At 41.6% G+C, this 18,668-nt stretch overlaps 1 protein-coding gene across 1 annotated transcript in view; it reads right to left on the bottom strand.

Moving 5' to 3' along the window:
* Positions 1-18,668, bottom strand: part of kcnh1b (potassium voltage-gated channel, subfamily H (eag-related), member 1b) — a 31,513-nt gene continuing 12,845 nt past the window's right edge. The window contains exons 7-11 of the mRNA XM_028410341.1: positions 16,975-17,404; positions 11,338-11,537; positions 10,859-11,111; positions 7,369-7,565; positions 1-2,611 (exon numbers count right to left, since the gene is read on the bottom strand). Coding sequence (XP_028266142.1) covers positions 1,763-2,611; positions 7,369-7,565; positions 10,859-11,111; positions 11,338-11,537; positions 16,975-17,404 — 1,929 coding nt within the window. The 3' untranslated portion in view covers positions 1-1,762. The remainder of the gene's footprint in view (positions 2,612-7,368; positions 7,566-10,858; positions 11,112-11,337; positions 11,538-16,974; positions 17,405-18,668) is intronic.

The following is an 18,668-nucleotide window of genomic DNA, read 5'->3' as shown; positions in this document are numbered from 1 at the left end:
ACCACGACTGTGCACACAATTTGCAACACAATTGCATTGTCAACCTTTTGTGTGTGCATACATGTCACACACACTTCTTGCAGATTATGGTACCTCTGTGCCAAAACAAACTTTTTTTTTACTCTTACCACCCGTGGAGCGAGTTCTCTGTTCTCGTGAGTATGGAACAAGCTTAATTCGCATACCTAGCTAAAGGATGAAGTGCGACTTATAGTCCGGAAATTACGGTACAAGGTGAACCTAGGTCAGACCTGTGTGATGCGATCTGATGCCCATCTGGTATCTGGGTCAGGGTAAACTTGTTGTATTCCTACATTTTGGAAGCATTTTTACACAACAAATCTACCCAGAAAAGATGCTAGATCAACCTCTGTCATGTGACCCTTGCCTTACACACTGACACAATTTGTCCCATGTTTGCTAAAAAGACTCTCTCAGTCATGCCAAATCTTCTCTTAAAAACACCTGCCTGTTAATGACTCTGTTAAACAAACAACTGGATATGTCAGGTTAGTGATGGGCAGATGATGACAGCGCTCATTATTGCCAAGGATAGAGTAATGTGATAAAATACATACCACAAGTTGATTCTAAGTAGAAAGAAACTTGCTGAGATTTGACATATATCATTAAATATTAGGCATGGGACGGTTCACAAAAAAATGGGAACCGTTCAGTACACGTGTTTTGTTCGGTTCAGGACATGCACATAATGCATGCATGACGTTAAAGCACGTATCATTCAAGCTGTCCTCAACGAGCAACAACAGTGAGCTCCTCCCCCGCCTCAAAGCAGTCAGTATCACAGGAGCTTCACGCAGCAGTTTCAGCTGCAGTCAGAGCAGAGAGGAGAGGAGGCCGCCCCCCTAATGTAGGGGAACCACTGAACTGATTCGTAAATACAGCAAATTTTGATAATTATGGTATATATTTTATGCTGATCTATGGTATTTCCAGTGTTCAAAAAGTAGAAAAATATTCAACAATGTAAACCAAACCGAACAGAACACTGTGACCTCAGAACCATGATACAAACTGAACCGTGGATTTTGTGAACCGCCCCACCACTAATAAATCTCATCAGATGTTTCTTCCAAATGACATGTTTAACTTGGAAACATGCAATTTAATAAAAACTATCTAAGAATCCAGAAGACCCGCTCAGCTGTCCTGCTCAGTGCAGGACAAAAACATTGACAGAAACCCTGTATTGAATTCCTTACATTCACCCTGGATATAAAAATGCTACTGATTCCATTTCACTGAAGTATGCACACACAGTGTTCAGCCTGCATGAATGTGTTGGTTATTCTGACGTTTTAGTTACCTTACCAAACCAAACCAAACTAAAGCTCAGACCAGCAGCTGATCCATGATCTCTTGCTTCAACTAGACAGGTCTTCTGACAGTTCTAACAAAATATATGATATGATGTCATGCAGAGGTCATACAATGGTAGCAGACATTGACCTTGACCATTAAGATTTCATCTGTCCACAAGATTATGCCTTAGAACCTGAATCAACCGTTTGAACACAGATTCTTCATCACAGTGTCAGTCCTAAATAAAGCCATCTGTTATTATTGCCAACATCGAGGTTTCAAACCAAAGGTGCCATTGTGACTGTCATGAGCTTCATCCTCCTTCCAGTTCCAGTGTGTGACGTCTCACACCGCAGAGTGATGCTACAAACATAACAAAGTTCACGCTGCCATCTGTAGCTCTTCACTTCACATATCTGGCTATGAGTCCATGTCCACTTTAAGAAAGGCTGTCCTTGTCAGAGTCGGGGGAGGGTGGCCGAGAGATCTCAAAGAACGAGCCGGATGATTTCCTGGATTTAAGAAGTCGCAGCATCTCTGCCAGCTGAGTCTCTAGCGCTGCCATACGGCTGTTCAGAGATTTGATGTCTCCTCTTAATTCCTGTTTCAGCTCAAGGAAAGAGGCTTGAATGCTCTGCTCTGGTATTGGACAGAAGACCTTCTTCTCCTCTGACTGGACTGGACTCCTCTCCTGTGGTGTTCGGGCTTCGCCGACGTTGTCTAAGCGGAGGTCGCTCTTTGTGATGCCGCTGTCGCAGGAGTCGGTTTTCTTGAGCGACATCTCATCATGAAACTTAGTTCTGTCAGGCAGTGTCTCCATGGACTCGGCCTTGGAGACGCTGCTCCAAGACTCAGCTTTCACCACAGACTCCTTGAAGCGCCCCCAGCCTTTTGCTTTGGGAGGCTCTGCAGATTTGCAGCCATTCAGGTTGCTGTTTTGGGTGATGGGATTGTGGAGCATTACCCGGCTGGATGTCCTGGATGAAGACGATCCAGTGGATGCTGTGGAGGTGGTGGGTGTGGCTGGACTCTCAGTCACCATGACGATACTGGTGGAGGCCAAGATCTCTGGACCTCTGGGTGCCTCCATGTGAACTGCACCTTTCTCCACATCACCAGTGCTCTGACAGACCCGCTCAGCGGCAAGCCGGGCCTCTCGCTGCTGCCGGAAACGCTGGAAGAGACGCCGGACAGGGTGATCTGGAGGGAGGTTCAGAGGAGCCTCGTTCTTCCTCTTCATCATCTCCTCCTCCTCACGCTTCACATCACTGATCTTCCTAAAGACGATCTTTTCCCAAAGAAAAAAAAAAAACACAAGAGAGATGTGGTTAACATACAGTTGGGTGAAACAAGCCTAGCTAACTTTCCTAGACAGAGGTCAATAAATCACTAAACCTCCGGATGTGAGACACCTTCCTGATGGTTCTCCAGTTGGAATCTAACATCTAAGTGCCTGAAATACAGTGCTGTAAAAAACAGAGTAGACAAAAATATTACCTTAGGGAAACAGGAGTTGCTGAGGAAATGCATCATGTTGTGATGAAAACAGAGTTGAAACAGGGGCTGAGTCCCAAACAGAGCTTTAGGCCACCAATTAAAACTGCATGATTAGGAACACTTAGATCTGAGAGCGTGTGTGGATTGACCCATCATTTGCTCTGCTGTTAAAAGCAGTCCATTTATTATTAAAGAAACATCTCTGTGCTGTGAGACCTAATCTTTCTCTCTCTCATGCTTAATCCAAGTATCATTACTTTGTCATGCAAATATGATAATGAAGAAGAAGAGGAGGTAATAAACACTTGTCTGCTGTTTATTAAATTTTATATTGTAACCAGTGTGTAGCCACTAAGGATTAAAAGATTTACACGTTAACTGTGAACCAGAGTTGGAGAAATGTTGTTAATGTACATTAATGTTGTTGAGCAACTGTTGGCTACATGTGTTCTGATGACCTCTGCTCAGGCCGATGGCCAACGCTTAAGTGCATATTTATTCTGCAAGCACAGCGCAGGGCAGTGGCGTCCGGGCCCCCTCTCACATGAGATGTAATCAGTATGGAGTAACCTGGAGCCTACCACTGAGCACCTGACCTGCTGAAATTGGATCATGTGGAGGAAGCAGGAGCAGCTAGACTGTTCTATCAGGGATTTCTTGGAGGTGAACACAGAATGTGACAGAACAGATAAGAAGCCTGACATCACTGACGGGACAGTGGAGAGTGAAAATTAAGAGGCCAAAACAGAAAAGCAAACAAATGCCCATAAATTGGCAAACAAGAAATCAGAGAAGAAAAATATCACAATTTCATACATTTGCCATGAGTCATGAAACACTTGATAGAAGAGAGAGCCTTCTGGGTAAAAATGTTGTTGTTGAAGTTACAGCCACCATCCAACTCTCCATCCCAAACTGTGGACTGTTGGTGGCCTTTGCAAGCCTACGTAGTACTGTCCGCCTCGTGGCCAGATTACATCAGCTACACTCCTTGGTGTGTTGTTGTATCTATCCGACTAAACGTCAGTTATTATTATCAACCAAAAGTGATGTTTATTCATTCGGATGTGTTGCAAGAAAAGCTTCAAAGTTCATTGAGATTTTGATAAAGTTATGATTGTATTATATTTTTTTTTCTATTTTCCCATTTTTTTGACAGTTGTTATTAGAACAGGCTTTAATCCCACTGATATTGACCTACCATTACAAAAGGTAAAATAAGTCAATATGTATTTTCTGCTTCTACCTGTAGTTTACCTCATTAAAACGAGTCTTCTACATGTGAAATGTTAAACAAGACGTTGCTTTGTGCAGTAGTTCTCAGCTGTGAGACCGTAGACAGTGCAGTCTGTGGGTTTGGAGGTGAGAGCAGCTCTGGTAGGTCGTTTCTCTTTACCAGCATCATTATTGCACAGCCAAGCAGAACAGGACACGATGGCTTTTACATTGATTTACAGCAGAAAGAAAGAGCGAGAGAGAGAGAGAGAGAGAGAGAGAGAGAGAGAGAAATCCCTTCTGTTAAAATATCTTGCCTAAATGATATTAATATTTTTTTAAAAGCAGTTTCTCTTCAAGGATTTTTTAAACTAAGTGTCGTAAAATAGACAGAAGTTCAATGGGAAGGACGTAGAAACTATATTACAATTTAATATTTAATGCAATCTAGGAACCCATCAGTGATCATCCAGTGATCCTGGTGTATACTCAGATAATATCCAATTATTAGTAACTTGAGATGTAAGAATACAACTGTGAGACAATGGCTACGACCAGGCTGCTCACACTCAGTTAACAGGTTAGTATCACTTCTACTCTTCTTACCCAACATCAGAGTAAGATCAGCCGTCCTACACAGACCCAGTGCTCCCTCATTATTGCTAAAATAAAGTATGGCAGCTTCACTGCAAGAGCTGCATCCATAGACTCTACAGCAAACACCACAGACAGTGTAGATTAGTTATACATCTGAATGTTCATACCTGGGTGATTCATTTTTATGGTTTTCTTACAGGAAGTGGCAGCTTTTCTGTGATTATTGTGGTATATTGTAGGAGTTTTGTTTTATTCACTCATCTTTAAAGTCCAATAGGTCTTATGGAGCTGAGAGCAATGTAAAAGCAGCTGTGAGAGTGCAGACCTCTCAGTTTCACTCAGGTGTCACCATGTTGGGTGTTTCACTTCACAAACTGGAAATAATGTTATTTTCATTTAGATGAAGTGAAACTAGAATACGTGCTTTGACGGTACACGCTACAGGCTGAAAATGGACCAGAAACACTGCCAGACTTCCACTGGATACGCAGTCACAATGTTACGAGGGTTTCAGAAAGGATTTCAATATTATTATCTCAGTTTAAATTGACTCTCCACATTGACTGTGGCTTACAGGACACATTTAATAAAGACAAATGTCTCAAGAGGAAGTGGATTTAGATCTCATGTCCTGTACAGGTGATCTGAACAGGAGCACAGTTGTGTCTGAGTTTATGGATTGCTGATGAAATCAGTAAAACACTGCATTGATTCTTGTGGGTTTGATCAATAGGAGGTCGTATTAAATTGACAAGGACAGCACAAGGACTTGTTAATTCCTGCAAATTAGAAAGACAGAGAGAACAAACTACAGCTGTGGAGGATGCTATGATAAATAACACGTTCAGGTCACAGGTTCTCCATGTGGTGTTCCTGATTGACTGATTATGGACTAAAGTCTGGGTTCAAAATGTCCTAATCACTCCTTAAAGGTGTTCAGGCTTTAGTAAATGAGATTTTTTAAAATGAAAAGTATTCATGTTGAAGTGTGAGCTCAAACTTTACCAACTTGATGTCTGTTTCTATTACAATAATTTAATAAAATCAATAAATAAAGTCAATTACTATGACAAATGTGCTATAAGCTGAGTCCTAAAATTAAAAATATGTCTGAATATTTACTGGATGGTAAAGGATTTTTCAAAAATGTAAACGTTTTTCCTTTTTTTTATGTTTTTATTTAAACTACCCATACCTGCAACAAGACAGAGAGGCTATTAATATTATTTATCTCCTAAATATATTCTACGTTTGACCTTAAAGTCAATGTTGATCAGAGTTTGCATGTGTTTAAGGATTAGCTCTGTTAGTCACTAAAACCAGCAGGATGTAAAAACCTGAAACTCAGAAGCCATGCACTCATGGGACAAAACATAATGACCACCTGCCCAACATGTAGGTGGTCCTTTATGTGCTGCCAAGACAGCTCCAACCTGCTGAGGCCTAGACTCTGCAAGACATCTGAAGGTGCCCTGGTACCGGCTTTAAAAAATCCAAGACACGCCAAACTGACATCAAAGAACTAGTGCAGATGAAAGCTGACTGCGGTATCATCCAAAAAAAGTTGTCCTTGAACACATCAGAACAGGGCAAAAGCCAGCTTGCATGCAAGTGTCTGATCCGTGTATATAATTATAAGAATTATATTCTTCTTACTGATTCTTTCCAATCATGAAAGTGTATATATTTTCCTGATGACATATGTATTTGTGTGTCAAATATACATTGTACTATTGAACTACCGATACTAAAAATGCCTGAAAAATAACCATGTGTTTGCTATCTTTGTTCCAAATGTGAATATTGGAAAAATCAGACAAAAGATAACAGTAAGAGCCTGAATGCTGTCTTGAATTCATCTATGCTTACTTTCCTCACTAGTTTCTCTTCTTGTGCACTGACTCACTGAGATGAATAGCCATTCCGAGAGATTTATTCTGAAAATCCACCGATGGGTACGACTATCGGATGTGAGGGGAAAAACTGCTGAAACTAGTGCACAAACACTGATGAGTATGTCTCAGCTCTAAAGCTTTTTGAAATACTGGAAACAAAGATAACACAGAGCTGAAGGAAGCCTTTAGTTTCTGGTACAAACATCACTACTCTTCAGCAGCCACTAACTTACAGTAACCAATATACAGACTTTAGAAACTAAAAAAATATTTTGTAGTTTTTAATTGGGTAGCAGGTGTGTGGCTCTTATTTAAAGAATTTTAAGCATTATTCATAACCATATTTAAAGCAGAGTATTTCCATTAAACGTATACCATAAAACGTGGCAAATCTCTAAAATGCACTGTGGCTGATTTTTTCAAGTTGTGTCCTTTAGAGACTTTATATAGAGCGGGGTATGTTTGTCTGTGGTAGCAGTTGAGGTGTGAACACAGCAGTCTGTCATCATCCACCTCCGCACTGTTAGCTTCACTGACAGCCTCACCTGCTCTGTGGAGGAGGACGGGCTGAGAACAAAGCAGCTTATGTAAAGTCTTCAGATGGCAACAACAGAGTGATCCCTGCATCATACTGCAACACAATCTCTGCTCACATGACTCACACACATCTCATGATGTGCTACAACATCTCATGGTGTTTCATTTTGTGTTTCAATGAGCCTACAGACTGGGTGTGCAGCGATCGTTCTGCAGAGCAGGTCAGGTGGAGCTAAAGTTCAAACTCATTTAAATGATCTTCACAACAATCTGTACTAAACACACTTCAGCACAGCTAACTTACCCTCTTCCTCAGGTTGTAGGTGAGCACCAGGTTTCTGGCAAAGTGGTTTGCAAAGTTGGCGTAAAACTCCAGGACTTTCTGTAGCGCGTCTCTTTTTATGATGTGGAGGTCACAGTAGGTCAGCGCTCTGACGTTAGCACAGGACTGAGCCAGCGTCATTTCCTTCCAGAATACATCACCAAACACGTCGCCTTTACCTGCAGACACACATGCACAGTGAGGTTTTAACAGGGCGATTCAATACAGCTCTCATTTTTCTATTATCAGTGGAGGCAGACAAAATGCAACAGGATAGAATAGAATAGATAATATAATGCACAGGCAAAAAACACATCAGGATCTCCACAGTGTGAGTCAGCGGACACGAAAAGAGAAACAGCTGCTAATGGAAAACTCAGAGAGAGTCCTTTGTGTAATGTTGACTGTAGCCCACAGAAAAAGGTTTGGCTTACTGTACTGTCAGCATGTAGTTATTGTGGAAACAATATGTTGAACCAAAAAATTGGAACGTGTGTGTTAATTAGCTAATGTTATTTATAGAATGTTTTTACAGTCAGACAACAGTAAATTATTATTAAAGATGATACAGCTGTCCCAGCTAGAATGAGGTTCTGCCACGTATGTATTGTGTATTTTCAGCAACAGCTACCTCTTGGCTGGGTTAGAAACTGCAGCTTCCTCCACACTCTCTGGGGGCTGTCACCAAAAGTAAGTCAATACTCTTAGACCTCACTGTTAAAATGGCCAACTTTGCAGCAGAAACACACATGTTTGTAGATAGGTTTACAGAGGGTGAACTTTTATGTAACTCGATTACATTATATTACAAGTATAATAAGTTTTTTTGTGTGTGTAATTACTGGTGTGACTCCTTTGAGTGACAGGTGGGTGGGCTTGTGATGCACCTCTTAGTAAAGTAAAGTAGGAGTTAAACAACATGGCGTTGGAGCCTTCCAAAGGAATTCAACACTGCTCCCCAGAAACCTATGGGTGACAACATGAATACTCATGTCCATAGTTTGGCCAGCCTGTGGTTTTGGTCTTTTTATGGCAGGACTGGTCACTTTTACGGCCAGGCATTATGCTCTGTTTATCCCAATTCTGATGGCAAAGTCGCCTATGGGTGAAATGACAGCAAGAAAACGCCAAGGCCTGGCAGAGGACTGTTGCGGGCTTTAATAATTTCAAACCAGTAAAGAATTCTCCTCAATTTATCAGTTGAACGACTGGAGGTGATGTGCTGAAAATTGGTGATTATGGAGGACAGAATCAGTCAGAATCTGAGATCATGTTCACTTCTTCTTTTGTAATCAACTGACCCCCTGTAGTCTCAGGTCTAATGGGGCAGCACAAAACAGATTTTTACAGTGCACATGGCCAAACAGGCAACTGACCTGATATCCTTCCATTAACGCTTTTGTCCCCTCTAGCGAATATGGATAAATGACGAGGCATCAGAGGCTCAATAATATGAGGGACGCCATCATTAATAAAGTAAGGCAGTGATAACACACATTTATGTGAAAAAGACTGTGATTCAAATGGCAGCTGCTTTGAGGAAACAGCTGTCTTAATGTGAAAAAGAGGAAGTGAAGCTGAGGTGAGAATGCAGACTTTTAATAGGGTCTAATGTGCTGCACAGTGTGTGTGTGTGTGTGTGTGTGAGTGAAATATAAATATTTATCCAGAGAGGAACTGCAGCTGACTTGCTCTGCTGATAACAACTCTTCTGGAGAGGATGTGGAAGTGAAACCAGAGGACAGAAACAGGTTGTTGAGGTGTGACTTATGTCCCCTCTCATGTCAGTAATACAAAATGGAAAATAAAGTAGAGTTAATGCATGCTTATTTAAACCAGATATGTTTGATCAGGTTTTTGAAGTGACTTGTTTGTGTGTTTGGATGTGGGTTTAACATGGTGGTTACAGGACTTACAGTGGGATGCATTTGGGCGAGTACTGAAGAACTTACAGTGTACAGGTGCAGCACAGATGCAGCAAAGAAAATGATGAATGATGAGAGATTTGAACATGTGAGGACAATATTTGGACTAGATGGTAAATTGTACAAATATCAACTTATTTCTGCCTGCAGTAGACTCATTGCACTAATCATGGGCTTCCAAAATGCACAGTGTATTCTAAGTATTTAAGTGGGTTTAGACATGTTTGAGTACGTCTGGCCATGATTGTACTGTCTGTGCTGCTGTCATGGGATTCAGGAGGTTAAAGCAAGAAAACTTGTGCCAAAACGTCAAGTTTCAATGAGTCATTGCATTGAATTTTCAGACAGAAAGGACAAAAAGAAATGACCTTCTCTACCCTGGAGGTCCCTGCACTGGGACCAAGGGACATCCATTCTAAACACACAACTGCTGGCAGTTTTTAGAAGTTGCAAAGCATGGCACTTTCACTGAACAGGTGCCTGGTGCCTAACATTCCAGCCTGCTGATGGGACAGTTAAGTTATCTGAGTCTTTTGGTAATTCTCTCTTGCCTTTCTTACATTACATGTAAATGTAATGACATCATCATCCTGATGTTGACCTGTATTGAATCTAAAGTGGCAGTTCATGTCACTTAACTCTGACTCGTGCATAATGTGCACAATCTAAATGCAGATGTCTTATGCAAAGAGGAGGCTGACTTGTCATGGTGCTGTTAAGGGGTTGAGGGCTTTTGTGAACATGCAGACTGAATTGCATAATGACTCTGACAGCTGTTCGTTCAGCCGTGCCCCGCCTCCACAGCTTCCGCCATCATATTTCACCGTGTTCACTCCTGTACTGATCTCTCCACCAAAAAAACCAGGCATAGATCACTTCATGCATACAAACGATGCTTTGCTAATGAGGGCCCCGGAGCATAATTTCTACATGCTGACGGAAATAGCAAACACGTTTAGCTTTTGGTTTTGATATGCTGAGGGAGCAGCTCTGTGCTTGTCTGTGTGGCAGGTGACTGCAGGGCTTTTGTTTCAGTGCTCAGGTGACTCCTTCACAGTGAAGCAGAGCTAGTGTCAGGTTGAGAGCGACAAATACACATTTTCGTTAATTCTCCATTTCACATCCAGATTAATAGTGACATTTCATCTCAGTTCCTGCTGAAGTAGGTTTTATAAACCACAGTGAAAGCATGTTGATGAAACCCAGAGGATTCTGCAGTGCAAAAGTGTGTTTCTAAGGAAGTTAGAGCTTCAGCTTCACACATCTCCACTTCCACCATGACTGACAGACGACTAAACTAAATGTTTCTGTGTGAACAGAAATAAAAATAAATACAATCTAATTGAAATGCAGGTTTGGGTTGAAAGTTAAAATGGAGCACACACTTCTCACTTCTCTCTTCTGTGAAATATGCTTTTTATATTTCATTTCATTACCATCCAGTGTTTTTCTGATTGTAATCTGTTTTTGGCAAATATGATTACTCTAAAAAGTGCTTCAAGTATGTGCTGTACACAGTGCACAACTGATTTCCATTTTTTTCCCACCTAAAATGGCCACCACCTCGTCATCCTGGATGACCTCCAGTGATCCCGACACGACGAAGCAGAGGCTGTCCACACTCTCTCCGGCGTGGTAGATGAGGTCCCCTGGTGCACTGTGGATGGTCTGGAACTCCATGGCGAGGGCCCGCAGGCAGCCATCACTGGCCAGTCGAAATGCCGGGTGTTCCTTAAACACCTTCCTGTTGAGGTGGACACAAATGTCCGCTCGCATGTCCTTGGGACAAATCTGCAGCACCTGCAGAGACAGCCATGTCAGTCATCCTGAAATTCCAACTGTACAGTCATTTTTAGAGATCTTTGTGTTATTGAAATCGTTTTTAATAAAGAAATATCCTGGTTTCAGCTGTGGTATATCACAACCAAAGGTCACTTATTCCTATTATTCTCCCTATAAAACAGTAGCTTAAACGTTCATTAAAACATGTGTCTAGGTCTCTACGTGTCATGCCCTGATACGGTACCTTGTCGGTGTCGATGCCTCTGGACATGGACCACGTGGATACAATGTAGTCCATGACTCGCTCGCTGAGGCCTTTGGGGACCTGGTAGAGTTTAAGGAAATCTCGCACACTGTTAAGCATCTCGTGGTAGCGGTTGGTGTTGGCGTACATTTGCTGGAAGATGGTGGTGACGTTACCGAAGATGGTGGCATACAGCAGTGCTGCAAACAGAAGGGGAGCATTAGTGCCTGTTAGTTCTTATAACTGTGACCTTATAAATATCCAATTAGCAGGGGAGGTTTAGAGGTAATAGACATATACTTTAAGGATGATTTTTATTCTGATTTGTGCAAAAAACAAGCTGAGCAGCCAACACCAGTGTTTCTAACTTTCTTTGTGACTTGACGGCCCTCATGTCTTTGCCTGTATCGACAGATTAACAGTTTGTGTCTCCTCAAAGCTGCAGCTCAGCCTATCAATGCACACAGCTGCCATCTGTCCCTGACTCAGCTCTCCTCACTCGTAGCCTGTCAGCAGTATGGACCCTGGGTCACCGAATCAGTGCTGGACCAGTCCACCAGAATCAGCAGCTGCAGCAACCTGCTGTCATTCACTGTGAGCAGTGACAGAAGTGTCATTATGCAGGACTGGCTGTGACCTTCATAAAGGGCACCGTGCAGCCTCAGAACAGCAGTGGGGCTGAGTTGGTGCTGAAGCAGTAACAGAAGCAGAGCCAGGTCTGATGGTCGACCACTCATGTGCTGCTGCACGAAGCAGCCGTGGTGTGTGTGTTATTTTGATCTTGCAAGGGGGAAAAAAACGAGAAATGGATCAGAGCTATGTTCATGCAAAGATCTGTTCACCTCCATTATTAATTTCCGATTACATTTAATCAGCATGAAATTCAAAATTATTTGCCCAGATTTAGACTTAGTATAGTTTCAACAGATATGTTGTTGTATGACAGCGTCCAACAACTTTGGTTGGATGGTGAGGGACAAATTCTCAGAAACAACAATTCAAACTTATCAAACTTGTTTTTTAAATAATGGCTGTAGTCCTCTTCCACACTATCACAAGTGTTATCGTTAAGTCAGTCGTTGAGTAGAAATGTCAAACTGGTCTCAGCTGTCTTACAGTATATTAAATATGTGCTCTTATTCTAGGGCAGTGGCACACATCAAAAGTGGAACAGTGTCCTACCCTCAAATGTCAACAGGCATCAAGGATAAACTTATCACTAATGTGCCAGTTTAAAGCAGCTAATATGGACTTACAGTAATTCATTTTTCCAAAGCAACATCTCCAATACTAAATGTGCCTCTAGTAGGTAGTCAACTGCAGCTCTGTTGAGCTGATGCTGGCTCTCACCATTCTCAGCAGGGAGCTGTTTTCAGAGAAAAAAAGGCCTTGTGCGCCCTCTCACTATTTTCCCCTCACACAACTCCAGATGATAAATAATTCAAAATATCAATGCTGAAGAGACCACTAATATTGTTAGATACTTAAATAAGCCTGTTTGAATTCTCTATATATTTAGATAATATATGTACTTTGTTAAAGATTGTCATGATTTTTTTTTACCTTTGAATGCAACCGTTATGTACAATACAAGATGTATTTGCATACAGTGTAATTATCTAAAGCGGTGAACAGGAGTTGGTTCCAGGAGTATGTTCTGTAAAAAATGGACCAGCTATTTCTGTGCGTCTATACAGTACTGTAAGCATTATACACTCACACTTGCTGTGCTAGTGACCTGAACTCTCAGCCTGGACTCTGGATGCTGGCTGTAATAGCAACCAGCAATCAGCCTCCAGTGGCTTCCGTCCACTTGAGTGGGGCCAGGAAGCAGACAGGAGGGGTGCTTAATCTAAAACTTTGCTTCCTTTAGAGTTCCTCGTGAATCTTAATAGGAAGCCATGAGGGTTCATCGAGCCTGTACTGCAGCACCAGCACAGTGCAACTACAGGAAGCTGAGATGAACACTCACAAACAAGAACTGAAACTGGGCTACAAATGTACTTTCACTAAACTCTTCCAAGTCTTATTTAATGAACATTTCACTTCTGCTAAATAGTGACACATCTGTAATATTAGATGTATGTTAGCCAAGCATACAAAATGGAAAATATTACAATAAAGATAACACTGTTATTTTCCATCTGTTGGGATTTCTGAATGCCTTCTTTGGAAGGTTGTGGGTGTGAATGTAATCCAGACTAACAGACTGCACGTCCTGATGTGACATGAAACGACAGCAGCTTCCGATCAAGGAGACAAATTGTCAACATTAAAGCTTGTCATCCATTGGATAAGAGAGGAAAAGCTTTTACCTGCAGATGTCCTATCTGCTCTGGAAAACCTCCACAAACTGTCTGACTGCCTGAACTGTCAGTTGTTATGTAATTTTAAGGGGGTGGTGAAGAGGAGTTCATTCAAATCAAAAGGTATCCTTAAAGCAGAAAATCTGCTGAAATCCAGTCCAAAAAATGTTGCTGTTAGCACACCATGCCAAAATAAACAGCAAAGAAGAGCTCATCCGTTCGTAGACCCTGACTATGACAAGAGCAAATGGAGCAGAAGACTGACCAGTGGTCTGTAATAGGAGTAAACAATATGGGCAACATTTGTTTTTTAATCAAGTTCCTAGTCTATTTGAAAGACTAATTAAACCAATAAAATAAAAACAGCACAAGCAAGGCTGTCATGCTGTTAATAGAAAAAGGTAGCATAAACAGAACATTAGCAAATATATCATTATGAATGGTTCCTCCCACTGGTACCCTGCCATTATATAGAGGTAACAGGAAATATAGTTAAGTGAGGCAGCTAATGTCTGGACCTATAATATCTGAATCTCCCAGATCAAAGACAAATCCCTCCCTTTTCAATGCTGCTTCATTTTCTTTTCCTGCCTCCTCCTCTTCCAAACATCATCACATAACCCTGCAGTGCTACCTTTCTTGTCCCATTGCACTTTGTCTGCTACTGCCATCAAAGTGCAGTGAGGTGTGGGCCACCCAAAAACAATGACACATCTTGATTTACTGTAACTTGTTTTGCACATAGGGATTTGTCAAGATATTAAATTTTGATGTTGTTTCGATGTTTAATTTTGAACACCATGATTACTCCTCTGAAAGCTATAAATTATGAAAGAGGTGTCGATGGATGAACAGATGGATGAAAATTGCGAACCACATGGCTTGCTGAACATAAACGGAAGGGTCCGTAAAGCTGTCTGAAACAGGTGTGGAGGAAGATAAAGGTACTGCAGGTAAAAGTTGTGTTTGTAGGTATAATTACTCAGTCAAATGGTTGGGTGTGTGAAAAGATTTACAGGACTCCTCATTTACAGAATGTCTGATTCATTTCTCTGCTGCAGCTGGTAAACCTCTTGAAAGCCAAGGGTGTGCTTATGCTCCATAATTACTACATACTTCAGACACACGTTGACTGTGGTGTTAAACTAGTGTGGAGTTGCAGGATCAGTGCTGTCACCTCTAACGTTCAGGCTTAGTCAGGCATCCTGCTGAGCGGCTGGATGTGTGCAGACTGTAGCAGACAGCAGGGAGGACTGGAAGTCCAGCCGATATGACAGAAGTTAATATTTCAGCCAGGAAGTTTTACTACACCACAGCATGTGTCAGGCCGCATCATGTTGCTGAGGAAACAATTGCTAACAGAGAGGGCATCTGTCTGTGTGGATTGGGGGAGACAGGCCTTTCTAAATCTTTAAAACGCTGATGAGCAACACTGCATTGGCCATTGGCTTGAGGCGCTGCAGTGGCTCCTGAGCACGTAGACTAGAAAAGACCAGCGCAGCAGGTAACAGACAGAGGGCTCCATCAAATCACACTGCAGCTCCATCACACCTGTCTGAAACAATGTGCTGACCTTTGTGCCAGCTTATGTCACTGTTACACTTCTGGATTATGTCCAATATCTGGGAGATATTTCAGAAGTATAATAATTGCTAATATTATTGTCAATGGGCTTAATAGTAATAACACAAAAGTACAACTGCCAGGCAGTATTCATACTTACATTCGGCTACACTATATCCAGTTCATATTTGAACTCCCAAAGCTGCAGTGATGTAGGCAACAGGCTATTGATATTCACCGTGTCATCACCTCACAAACAGAGTTCATATCTCCAAGTGGATAATAAAGTGCAGATGTCCTGGAGCCAGAATGCACCTGGATCCCATGCAGCCACCTAATTGTGGGTCTATTGTCCCACAAACTAAGCCACAGAGTGTATTATATTATAATTACGGTAATCCAGATAGCACAAACTGATGATGTGTCTTCCATATCTTAGACAGAGCTTCCCACTTTCATTCATAGCACATGGTGCAACAAAGCAGAGTTTTTAAAGAATTTCCCCTCGCGGATAAATAAAGGAATTCTAATTAAAACCCAGCCCTCATCAACATACGTGTCATCACCACTTTGCAAAACAGCAGACTGCTCTTGTTATGATCTCTCGGGACTCAAATCACATGAAACTGGCCATGACTCTCACCCTGTTAATGTTTAATTTATAATCTATTACATAATCCTACACCTTCATAATCCTGTAACTGGGACATTTCTCTGCTGGTATTATTAGAGTTTTGTGTATTGTTTGTAAGTTTTAAATGTCTTTCATTAGTGAAATATGTCACCTTCTGTAGCTGGTAAACAAGTAGTTTCGACATTTAATAACAGTTTCTTACACCAAATGGGGTGTGTTTGTAGAACTGTCTGAAAGTGACACCACATCCCTCAAAGTAAAGGCTGGCGGAGCTGACAGCACAGAATCAATCGAATGAAACAAAGGCGCTCGGATGACAGATTGTAGGACGCACCAAAACAAAAGACTGCTACACCACACTCTCAGAAAGAAGACTCTCAGCTGAAAACACTAGATAACAAGTTCTGATTCACATGAGGCAGTGTGCCACAAGATACATGTTAAGTAAGTTAGAAAATGATCGATGCCAGAAACTGCACAATCCTAACCCTCTAATGCAATGATTTCCCCATATTCTTACATATCTTTATAGCAATTCTGATATTAAGCACACAGCCTTTGTAACTTTAGAATGACACCTGATTTTTTTAGTGTTTTGTTACCTGTTGTCTCATCTATGTTAGCTAATCACTATATAACATTTCTGTCAATTTGAATGCATGTTCAGCCCAATCTGCAGTTTGAAATGCATACTGTGCTCTGAGTATGAGTCAGGATGTGTCAGATGACTGACTCATCCATCAATAAATTATTGACAGACCTGTCTGACTCTTTTGCTTGCTCCCCTCTGTTTATGTACAGTAGGATTGTAGGATGTCAGATTAATTTTGAAGGGAATGACAGATGGAGGACAAAGCCCCTGATGTTTGGAGGTCTAATTGGGCCATTAACGTGGTTCAGCTTCAATGTAGCCATGCTTAAAATCCATTTATGTAGTAATAAAATGAGTCATAATTTGTCTGTCGCTTTCTGATTGGTCAATCACAGAATTCTGCAGTCTTATTTCTGAATAAGTAAAAAACAAGCTGTTTAATATTTGATACAATTGTAGAACAACTACTGTACCAAGTACCTTAAAAAATTAGAAAACAAAAGACAACGGTAAGAAGAAAAAAGGAGTTGACTGTTACTCACATCCGATCATCATCATGGCCACAGCAAAGATTTTCTCTCCGTCTGTGTTCGGTGCAATGTTTCCAAAGCCGATGCTGGTCAGACTGGTCATGGTGAAGTACAGTGACGTGATGTAGACTGAGTCTTTGCTGGGACCGCCCTCCCAGCGCCCCAAACCTGAGGCGTTAAATCTATAGGGAGTCCCCACCGTCTCCCCAAGCAAATACAACCAGCTGTCCATCCTCACGCTGTTGGTATCCTCATCGATTACCTCATAGTCGCCGATACTGTACCAGATGCAGGCCAGCCAGTGGGCCGCCAGGCCAAACACACAGACCAGTAAAACCAGTACGGCAGCACCATACTCAATGTAGTGGTCGAGCTTTCTGGCAACCCGGCCCAAACGCAGCAGACGGACCACTTTCAGAGAGCTGAAGAGGCTGCTGATTCCCTGAGAGACAAAGAATAAAACAGATAAGCAAAAACTAGAGAGCAACGAGAAAAGCAAATGAAGAAGACGTTATTACCACTGTGGGAGTGGCAAGATCCCTTAGCAGGTTTACTTAAATACTGTACGGTACTGTAATTTGAGAAACGACTTCTTTAACTACGAAGTCCAGTCTGTCTCAAAATCACAAGTTTCCAATGTCCAGCTAGTGAGAGAGGTCTCACTTTCAGGAAGTGTTAAACTGTGTGATAATACATGAGTAAATGTCAAACACGTGAGCAAAGACACAACATTTACACAAGAAGTCAGAAGGAGTTCATCCTCTGAACTAAATTTCAATGGAATCCATCAAACATATATGAAACATATATAAACATGTATAAATATTGTATATTTTAACTTTAGTACATGGCACTACACAGGAAGTAACGCATGAGGCAGCTTTGCTTAGGAAAATGTATAAACTGTAAGACAGCTTCTTGACTGAGGTCAAACTTGCTTTTAATCCTCTTCTCTGCACTCCATTAGTGCTTTTAAAGTTAGGATGGATATGGTCTGTATGAAAGATGTATAAACATGTATGAAACATGTATAAAAAGTATATAAATCATGTATGAAGCCTGCAGCAGCTGTCACCTACAGAAACACATCTCTGGATGTTTGCCTCATCTCGTCAGGTCACGCCAGCCTCAGACCACTCAGCCGCCTCTCCAGCTCCTCTCATTAACAACACTCTTTCCTCACCTGGGAAGCACCCAGAATGCACTGCTGCCCCATTGGGCTGCTAATGACAATGAGAGACAATGAGCTCTGCCATCGTGAATGAAGGGGGAATAAAATGCTTGATTTCACTCAGATCAGTCTGTAGGGAGACCTGAACCCTCAGTACATCACTCAAGTTTGTTTTTCTGATCACAACATAATCATCTCATAATGTGACAAAAGCTTTGTTTTCCAGCTGTGCCAAAAATGTTCACTGAGAAAAAAAATGGCCACTGTTTTCTTCATTCTTTTATTCTGACACTGGGTTTCCACCTATAAGGTAACGGTAACATTTAAACTGGTTTGTGGGTTTAAAAAAAGAAAAAAAAAGTTTATTCTTCCACCGGAGATGTTCTCAGGTCTGATTCACAATCACGTCGGCCATTTCTAAACAGATCTGTAACCGACTACTCTCCCCTCAGCTCATCTTACAGCAGCTTAAGATAAACTGGATTATTCAGCTCAAAGAGGATTCCCCCTCTGCCCTGTCAGTTATCTAAACAGA

Source organism: Parambassis ranga, chromosome 1, assembly GCF_900634625.1.
Source record: "Parambassis ranga chromosome 1, fParRan2.1, whole genome shotgun sequence".
NCBI lineage: Eukaryota > Metazoa > Chordata > Actinopteri > Ambassidae > Parambassis > Parambassis ranga.
The sequence above is the reverse complement of the archived record's forward strand: the minus strand, read 5'-3'. Positions and strand labels throughout refer to the sequence as shown.